At 37.7% G+C, this 10,330-nt stretch overlaps 1 protein-coding gene across 1 annotated transcript in view; it reads right to left on the bottom strand.

Annotated features, from left to right (window-relative positions):
• The window catches only part of ABCA13 (ATP-binding cassette, sub-family A (ABC1), member 13), a 207,582-nt gene that overhangs the window by 95,448 nt on the left and 101,804 nt on the right, over nt 1-10,330 (bottom strand). Inside the window, exons 37-41 of the mRNA XM_009883803.1 lie at nt 7,714-7,900; nt 5,762-5,980; nt 3,330-3,526; nt 2,406-2,563; nt 1,747-1,977 (exon numbers count right to left, since the gene is read on the bottom strand). Coding sequence (XP_009882105.1) covers nt 1,747-1,977; nt 2,406-2,563; nt 3,330-3,526; nt 5,762-5,980; nt 7,714-7,900 — 992 coding nt within the window. The remainder of the gene's footprint in view (nt 1-1,746; nt 1,978-2,405; nt 2,564-3,329; nt 3,527-5,761; nt 5,981-7,713; nt 7,901-10,330) is intronic.

Raw genomic sequence — 10,330 nt, 5'->3', positions numbered from 1 at the left:
ACATTACGTAAAATGCTTATTAAACTTGTCTGATTATTTTTTTTTTCTCCTTCCCCACTTCCCTACTTGTCATAGCAAATGCTTGCCACACTAGCTTTATGTACTGGGGTCATTTAGAAGAGATGAGCTTTTTTTTTTTTTTTTATAAATAACTCTGTTGTATAGACCTTAACTTCAAAGGAAACCACATACTGGCTGGTAGTTCATTCTTTGGACTGCCATTTAAAAACAAATGTGCCAGATCAGATCTGTTATGCTTAGGAGGGTCCTAAAAACCTATGTAGCAAATCTGTACAGTCCTAAGGACATCTCCCACTGCACCACTTCAGGACACTGCAGCTCCATGTGGTGGCATATTGGTTCAATAAATTTCATCTATATTCATTTATAAAACTGTCATTTTAGGTTTACTTGCATTATTGGGGTGCTGTTTATATTTTTTCCATAGATTATATAAGATAAGCAATTCTAAACCTGCAAAACAAACCTAAAACTGCTGATGCAGTTTCAAATATCTGACCCCATTAATTCCCATATGTATAGCTCACGCAGCAAAAATACAATGCATAAGTGATGTCTGACAGGCCTTAAAGTGTATCATCTTCATAAAACCAGGCATCTTCCCTGGGGGATCTTGTACTCCGGCTCACCACAGTACTACACCATATCATCTCATACATTTCCAGGGAATAGATGGAGAAGAGTTACACCCCTTTTCTATACTAAGCATTTATTGCTGTATATAAAAAAGTCACTCTATAGGAATCTGCGTTTCATTATTTTTGTGGGGTTTTTTCTAGAGTATATTAAATACTCTGTTAGAAAACAGTCCAACCTTATCTGTCTTTAACACTATAGGTAATCACTGGAGAAATCAGTTTCACAAAGTGATATCAAATGCATTGTGCGATCAAATAAAAATAGATGTGTTTTGTGCATCAAAAAATCCTGATGTTAGTCTCCTATCATCACTTCAAGACATGGAAAAAATATACTTTCAAAAGGATCTATAATACAGAAGTTGAACAGTGGTGATTTAGGCAATCCTGATATTTAGAAGTTAAAGTCGGGTTAAAAAACAGCCCAAGGAAAATAACTTTCCACTGATATTGCTGTTACACAGAGCTAAATTCAGAAGTGATGAAGAAGCATAAGAGACTCTCTTTCTCTGGTCCGTTTGGTATATACACATACACACATATATACGTCTAGCTATACCTGTGTCTGTCGGTCTCTCTCTAGATATACACACAAAATACTCTTTAGAGATTTCCATACGCAGTTTTGCTAAGTCCTAAGCTTTAGAACTTTGTAAGTCAGAGAGTATTCTCAGCAATTTTTTTTCCATCCCAAGAGCTCCCTGAACTGAACCTCCAGCCTTGCAAGTTCAAAGTTCATTCCAATGCTAGAGATCCAGGACAACAACAGTGGTTCTCATTAAATCAATGACACATTAAATTTTCCTTAAGGAAATGCAAAACCAAACATTGAAGTGTTACACAGTTCCTCGGTGTTCACATCAGATTCTTGAAATCAGAAATAAGTTGTAGTAGAGCAAACACTAAAATTAACAGTACAGCAAAATTGTAAAGAATACATTTTGCCTGAAGTTTTGGTTTTGCTTTTTAAGAAAACATGCTTCTTACAAGAAACTGTTATGAAATATGAAAGATACAGTAAGAGTAGCTGGAAGCTACAGAATTCTCTAACCAATAAAATGCCATTACACAGAAAAACTATAAGTACCTCTTCCAAGGTGGTGTCAGAAATGCCATAGCCAGTCACATGTAGATGATGAAGGCTTTGGTCTAAAGCCTGGAAAAGACCTTTAAATGAGGTTTTATCTGCCCTTTCTGGAATCACATATGTCAGCTCAGTTCCATTGTTCTCTTTCAAGAAGGCTTCCGGGATGTGGGTCTGCACCAAAGATGTGACCCGAAAAATATGCTTAGGATCTTGGATTTCAAGCACAGAGGGCTATGAAGAAAGAAAGATAATCATGCACAAAAACTTAAATGTTACCAGAGGTATGGGACTTGATAGTAGAATTCATACCAGAAAATTTCCACTGATGAAACTGCATCAAACCTGGGAGACAGACACGACCTCCCAGGAATGAAAAGCAGTGAAACAAAGCCCTTTTCAGCTAAATATTGAAATTCATCATTTTCAAAGATGTCATTGTGTTCTGATAAATAATAATAATAATAGTAGTTATAATTATTATTATTATACCACCACCCACCCAAAACAACCAAGAAAGCTGACAAAAACACGTTTTGTTGGCTTTTTAATAATCTATATCACATATTACTTCCTGGCAGGGACATACAATTCCCTTAGAATATACACAGCTACTACTTGGCAGGCACTGTTAAGTTCTGTACAGTACGTTTTTAGTATACCTTTTTTATGAGTGTTAAACTGTGTCCCTGGCCATACGTTTCTCTCAGGTAAGACGGAGAACCACAGCACCTCAGCTGGCCACGCTGCAGGATGGCAATGCGATCGCTGAGCACCTCTGCCTCATCAAGATGGTGAGTAGTAAAGATCAGTGTGCAACCTGCATCAGAAAGATTGGTACATATCTACAAAGCCTAGTTTCTAGAAAAACACGTCTTGCTTTCACAAAGGTCCTTTAACTGTAAGGGAACACGTTTCAGATCCCTTCAAAACATAAACGCAAGACACAAACAAAACCTGAATTCAGATTGATAGTCTGAGTTAGATTCAGATCTAAACTTGCTTTGCCTTACATAGTAAGCAGTATTAAGCCATTACAACTTCAAGCTGGTTTAAGAAATTCCTTAAAACCACATAACGGTGTCTATTTCACTGGATCATTCACTGTTGAGTTATTACAGCTAATTGAGTGCTCACTATCTGAAGAGTTTGCTTCCCACAATCAGGTTTTAACCTTATGGCATTTAAAAATTTAATGTAGCAGACTGACTGATGAGTCCAGCTTCATTACAAGTGTATATGTGCATCTATACACAGATATGTGCAAAATAGGAAATGAAAACCAGAAAATAATTTTGAGACACTAATAAAAAAGAAAAAGGTAAGAGAAGAGAAACTTCAGGACAGGACTCAGAACCAAGCTCAATCTTCTGTTAGATTGGGCATATTTCTTTGAGATGATAGCAGATAATTCTTATAATCTCATCTGGTTGCTTTAAAATTTCCCAAGTTTGATTAGAGGTTACCTCTGAAATTAATGTATTTAATTACTGAATAGCAATAATATCTTCTATCCTGTTTAAACGTATTGAAACAGAACTCCAGAAAGGAAAATAAGCAACAAATTATGTGTATGAGCTTTGTACCAGCTTTGTACTTCAGAAGAACATCCCAGATGTTACGGCGAGAACATGGATCTACTCCACTGGTGGGCTCATCTAGAACAACTGTCTTTGAGTTTCCAATAAAGGAGATGGCAATGGACAACCTCCTTTTCATTCCCCCAGAGAGGGCTCCAACAGGTTTGTACTGATGTTGGGATAAATCCACGTCTTCCAGAGCTCTGAAATAGGAGTATAGAAACAGGACAAATTTTGAAAAAGTTTTTCCAGTCACATCGTGTCCACTCAGAGAAGAATTACTGAAAAGTCAATGTAAATTAAAAGTGAAAAAAATACTACCTCTAACTAATTATGCAATTTGGTGACAAGAACAAATAAAAATAAAAATTATCTCTATATCTACAAAGTATAAACACTCATCACCACCTGAAATACAAATTCTACATAAGTATTTTGCAGGATAAGAACAGAAAATTTTGAAACTAATTCCAATAAAATAAATACCAGTTTGTCCAACGATTTCAGCAAACTCTAGATTATAGCCTCTTAAACCATGGGAAAACTGCAATAGTCCCTCAATTTTTGCAGCTACATAAAGAACCTTAAAAAAATGCCTGAGTTTTTAAGAAATGTGTACTCATGAGATGTAAATAAGGTAACACTGCTTCTCCTTTTTTCTTTTTTTTTTTTGCCTTTTTTAAAGACACATTTCTGTGAAGTAAACCAATTAGCTATCCCTAGGTAGAATACTACTACCTAATCCAACCTAATCCAAATCCTATGTTAAGGACTGGGAGATACCTTACAGACAGTGCCTATTCAGCCCTTGGCCTCTGATGATCTTGCGTCTGAGCAGTGTGTGGAAACATGCTCAATAAAGGCAGCACTAAAAGATCATCAATTTATTTTTCATCACATTGAACATCCAGTCATTGACCTAAAAGCTTTCAGTTGCTATCAGCCTGGCAAGCAAGACTCAACAGTCCTAAGCTAATATCCTGAATCGTTTGAGTGAATATGCAGGCTGTAAACTATGCCATTTACCCTGAAAGAATTTTTCATTTTTAAGAAAAGAGGTTTCTGTAATCGTTGTATGGATATATATCCAGGAAAATTATTCTTAATCTCCTTAGAAGCCATCTTTTTTTGCTTAACAAAAAGGAAATTTTGTTTCATTTCTTTGTTGCTTTTCTAATTTTTCTGAAGTATTTTACAACACTCATTACCTTTAAAAATTTTTTCTTAGTAGCAAGGCCTGCAGAGCCCTGAGTATTCTTATGTGCCATTAGTATGACAGACTGCTGCTGAAATTATAATTCAGCAGTCTAAGTACAATAAAACACAAGATATTATTTTGCATAAATCTAAACCAAACATGTTTGGTTTGTCTTTGTTATTCTAGAGTGAATGCAGCGTCCCACATCAGAGATTTTTCAGATCAAAATTTTAAAGTAAGAGGTTTTCATAAAAGCTACTAAACAGGAAAGCCACTTTGCCACAAATGTGTCTGCATATGCCTAACTTAAGGAGAGGTCCCATCAGCTTGGCATTTATTTCCACTGAAGTGTGGAAGTGCCCAGCCCTTCACACAGTCTAGCATGATTCAGAAGGTAAATAGATACTATTTACACTGCCACACTATTAGAAGAGCATACATTTTATTCCTAAAGTTCAGAAAATGCAGTTTGCTATTAGTGAACAAGATCTCACCTTGTATGGTTTACTAGGAATTTAATATATATGATGAAAAAATGGAGACGATCTAGTCCCATATAGTAGCAGCCTACAAACATGAGCAAACATTCTCAGTCTCACAAGTGGCAAATCCTCTGAGGTCATGTCTGAGCTTTGGCTTGTTTTTCTCATGGGATTGTTTGTTTTTAAACGCTTTCACTTATTAAACACATTTAAAGTCTGAATTTGACAACGGAAAAAGAAGACGGCCTATTTAAAAAGACTGTAACAAGCACTGCCTTTACCTGCCTTTTCTGGTTTTGCAATCTTCCCTCTACTGGGGGAATACAGGATAGTAAATACATAAAGTCAGTGTTGACTTAATCTGAAAACTCAGGGTGAACACACAGCAGTTTACTTTCTATCTGCCTCTCCAGCAAGAAGGGAGGTAACGCAGACAGCATGAGGCAGGAACTGCTACAGCTGCTACCAGGCTAACCATCTCCACTGCAGTCAAAACATGATTATTCGATGGTTCTGTTTACCAGGTTTTTAAACATTGACAGTTTCGCTACAAATGCATTCAAGTAAATGTTAGAAACTAGGAAATCTATTTTCAAGGCACGATTTCAGAACATGAAGTGTGATAAAAACTCATGGAAAACCTGCAGTTCCGTTTGCTTCTACTTGCAATTTTGCTTTAGGACTCTCTTGTTTGAGTGGCTTGCAATAGACACTACCAATTTACCTGACAGATTTCAACAAATGAAAGCAAAACTTACCCACTGACTTGCTGATTCAACTCTTCCTTTGTCCAACTGGGTGCCTTCACTGATCCATAAAGCAGTAGATGTTCTCGTACTGTTAGTATGTTGAACAGGACATCATACTGTGGGCAAACACCCAGCTCTGTCCTAATGGCAGCCAGATCAGTACGTATGTCCTTTCCATTAATTATGATGGTACCAGAGCTTGGTGGATACAGACCAGTCAATAGTGATCTGATACAAGAAAAGAAAAAAATGTATTTCAGGAAGATCATGTGTAATGATTGTATTACGTAGCTCACACTTGGATTCTCTGAGGCACGTCCTACCATCCTCAGAGCAAAACCAATTCAGTTGAGCATAGTTATAGAACCATCGCTAATGTTTTGGGCTTTTTTTTTTTTTTTTTAACCCAAGATCTCAATAATCCTTCATTTCTTTACTTCCAGAACAAAATCCATTTTCTCCAAACCAAGTATAACAGACCATTGTTTCCTTTTTCATGTGTGTATTCTAGCTGAGGAGTAACAGAGTAATTCCATTTGGGTCCCATCCTACATCACCCATTTTATTAAAGCTGATCATAGCTAACATAAAGGTAGAAATGCATAGACTTCTTAATTTAGACATGTTTAAATGTCATTTTCATTTTGTTATTTTCATTTCTGATCAACTGGCAAGAAAGGAGTCCCTTGCAGCCTATAGGAACAAAGCACAAAACCCCATAAAACTCCACACTCTCTATGTGATAATGTGGGAATTTGGCAGAAAACAATGCTGATGACCCCTTATCTCCTGTGTGAACCCTGTCGGGGTGGGGGTAGGGGGTGGGGAGTCGACACGTTGGTGTGAAAAACAACCAAAGGAAGGAGGCTTGTGACTGCAGAAAGCCCTGTTTGGGCTCAAAGTAGCAGGAGTGAAGGAATAAGCAGATAAACAGCTTCAACCCAGAATCTTGAAGGCCATGGCACCTGGAGTGAGACCTTTTGTTTAATTATCAATGAAATGAATATTAAAGTTGACACCCCAAAGCCTGATAGCGAGCAAAAGGAAGAACATACTAAACACATATGACTATAGCCCCCGACTTGCCACCCAAATCATGCTAAAATGTCACCCCAGGGAGGGGATCAGACAGGGTTAAGATATAAGGGGCAATATGGAGGGTACCTGGACATATACACACACGATCGAGAGATCTCTCGGAGGGAAAAGAAACTTGAGACCTAGAAGGGACAGTCGATGGGCTGTGCTCCTCTTCCTCTACCAAGACAGGGACACCTTCTTGGTAAGCATTCCACTTCACCTCTTGGTGAAGAACACCCAGGATAGGATCTATTCATTTACTCATTTATTGATTTGTTCATTTATTTTGCTAGCATTATTGTAGTATATGAGCCCTATGGCAGCTAGGGCATTTTTCAACGCGATTCTGAATCTGTTATACCTGTCGCTTCAATAAATCATTTTATCTTTTCAACTTTGCTAACTGTCTCAGGGAAAGTCCTTTGCGGGGGTCTGAAACAGAAAGTCGTTTATCTTTACAGCTTTGCGATGCTGTCCCAGGGAAAGCCCTTGGCATGATCCGAGACAGGCAAACGCTGAGCAGCTGTCTTAGAGCCCCTGGCTATGAAACAGAAACAAAACTAACACCCTTTTAGCACAACACATCAATGCCAGAAAAGAACACTTTTCTGAGATGTGTTCAACTGCACAACTAGACACGCCCAGCTCCCACTTACGCTGCTGATCATGGTTTCAGTAGCACAGAGGACGCAGTTACGTTCATTACATTGCTTTTGTCATAGATATATAGCCTTCACCTTCCATGTACTTGGGGAGTTTATTAAATATTTATTTGGGGGAAAAAAAAAAAAAGAGATAGGAAAGAATTCACAAACATTTTTAAGTGAGAAAGCATAGCAAAGATCAGAGGGGAGTGTAATTGCATTAAATGGCAGACTTACATAACTGTTGTCTTGCCAGCTCCATTGGGTCCCAAGAGTGCTGTTATCTGACCTCTATGGAAAGTGAGGCTGAGATCTTTAACAGCAGCCTTCTGGCCATCCATGTGCTCTTTGGTGAGAGACAGCAGCATGACACCAATGGTGGCTCCTTCGATGCAAGGACCTTTCCAGCTTGGAGGTGCCGAGTCTGCATGGGGAAAAGCAGCAGATCAAGAGGGCTGCTGAATCTAAACATATGAGTGTGTGCATACAGGGAATAACAAGTGTACGTAATTCCTGTTGCCTTTTACCAAAGCCTGGAAGAGATGTTCAGGTGCTTCAAACTGACATAAGCTCCACTGAAACCAAAGATACTATGCCAGTTAATATTTGCTAAGAATTTGGCCTATTTGCAGTTTTAAAAAGCAACCTAAAACAATTATGCCAAGTTGTGTGCATGTCCACATACAACTCCATAGGGTCATAAAATAGTTGTTATATTTTATTTCTAGTAGAAAAAACACTTACAATAACGTTGCTTGAATCACTGTTTTATGCCCAAAAGCATGAGAAAATTCTAACTGTGTGAACTACTCCACACATGCCATCCCGTTTCAGGCATGTAACATTAACATAACATTAAGAGGCGTAGCCAGTTAATCCTCTTAATTCCCTCAGTCAATAGAGCAAAGCAGATCTCTTTGAGAATGATTCAAAGCAGCAGTCTAGTCTAAAGATAATTCAAGGTCCTCAATGCAAGTGGATACCCAGCATTTTTCTAACTGCCAGGTAACCAGCTCAGCAAACTGAGACCACTATATGACGCAGATCAAGTTGACTTCCTTTCTATGTCAGGAGAAAAGTTTGGAACTACTTTCCAAACATGAGCCCAGTCCATCACCAGCCCCATCAATATATCATTAATGTAATATTTTATTGACTCATTACAACTGAGAAATCTGGCAGTGGGATTCTTTTCCCTTTAAACAAAAGCAAGCCAAATTGGAATGCTAGTCCAAAGAAACTGAAACTGTTATGGATAAGAATTATGAGAAGAGAGAATTATCCTTTTTAATTCATATTTTTTACATCAAAAGTGTATATTGTATACTTACATATAATATTTATCGTTTATATTTATAGCTTATGTAATCATTTTATGTATAATTAAATAAAATATAAATATGACGAGAAGATAGAGTTATGCTTTATATAAAAATATATTAAATGATATAAATCAAATTATAAATAAAAATGACAGAATGATTTAACAGATTGGTTTGTTTAGGCTGTGAATGAAGAAGTTTTTTGCTCCTTTCACAATCAATTTTAAGTTTAGAAAGAACTTTTGCCAGAAGCTTGAAGTTACCTTCCAGCAAGGCACTACCAGTAGCTGTGACATTTCTGAGGTCCTTCTACCCATGAAACTCTCTTCCAGTTAGCTTCTCTGTCTTTTAGTCTGGAGACTAAAACCACCAACAAACTTAATTCGTGCCCTTTCCACTGCTTCCTAAATTTGTAAGTACATCCTGAAACTTAACAAAAAAACTTAAAGTATGGAGTGAGCCTCTAGATGATATATCTCAGGTAAGATTCAGAGGAAGAGCTTCAAATTACTTGCAAGCATTAAATTGATCCCCCTAGGACTTCTCCTAAGAGGAGTTCCAAGTGGGTACTCAGCACCCAGGTCTCTGTCAGCCCTACTCTAGTCATAGTTCCAGCTTGTAGGACCTACACTCCAGCCCTTCCCTGATACACCTCTGATTACCAAAGTGCTTTCCACCCCCACTGAACCAACCCTTACCTGGACTATATGGAACAAATGCAGAATTGCCTGGCAGCAAGTCACTTTGCTCTTCCAAGCAAATTATCCATGAATGTATTTATCCTATTATCAGTACAATGGCGCCCAATTCTTATGAAAGAGGGCAAGTTCCTTTGCATGTGTGGCAGCATTAGAGTTCACACACAGGCAATTTGCTACTGAGCACGTGACATGCATCAGTTTAACCAGAGAAGCAAGACAAACATATCCACAATGTTGTAGACAATCACTTGGATGGCTTGAGCCAGAGACCATGCTAGTAACTTTTCAGGCAGAGGGGTGTTTATTCTTTGCTTTCCACAGAGGATGTGGTGAACCCAAGGGAAAACACCAAAAATCTTCATTTTAAGTAAGGATCAAAGATAATCAAATCAACAAAATGGAATTGTTTCAAATTTCAGGAATTCAGACAAAGTACATAAGATATTTTTTCGACAAATGTGGAATGAAGCTCAAAACATTGAAGTTTGCCCTACTCGAGGAGATACCAATACATAAAACTGCTGAGTTGTTCAGCTTCTTCACCTATGCTACAGACAACTGGATCATTTCCAAGCTACAGGAACTTCCAAAAAACCACAACAACCCATCATGTTGTTCTGAGGCCCACGAGGGACTAAAGGTGAGTGACTTAATCTTTCATTCACAAAACATGAAACATAAGAAAGTCCTTAAAAAGACCTGAGAGGGGAAAAAAAAACTAAAAAAACCCTAAATTAATTTTAAGCAAGTAAACAAAGAAATACAAGACCATTGAAAGTATCTGAAGGCAGATAAAAATTAGCTACAATAACAGTAGCTTTTTAAACAAAA

Source organism: Charadrius vociferus, unplaced genomic scaffold, assembly GCF_000708025.1.
Source record: "Charadrius vociferus isolate BGI_N301 unplaced genomic scaffold, ASM70802v2 scaffold103, whole genome shotgun sequence".
In the NCBI taxonomy this organism is placed as follows: domain Eukaryota; kingdom Metazoa; phylum Chordata; class Aves; order Charadriiformes; family Charadriidae; genus Charadrius; species Charadrius vociferus.
Note: the sequence above shows the minus strand (reverse complement) of the source record. Positions and strands in the feature narration are given on the sequence as shown.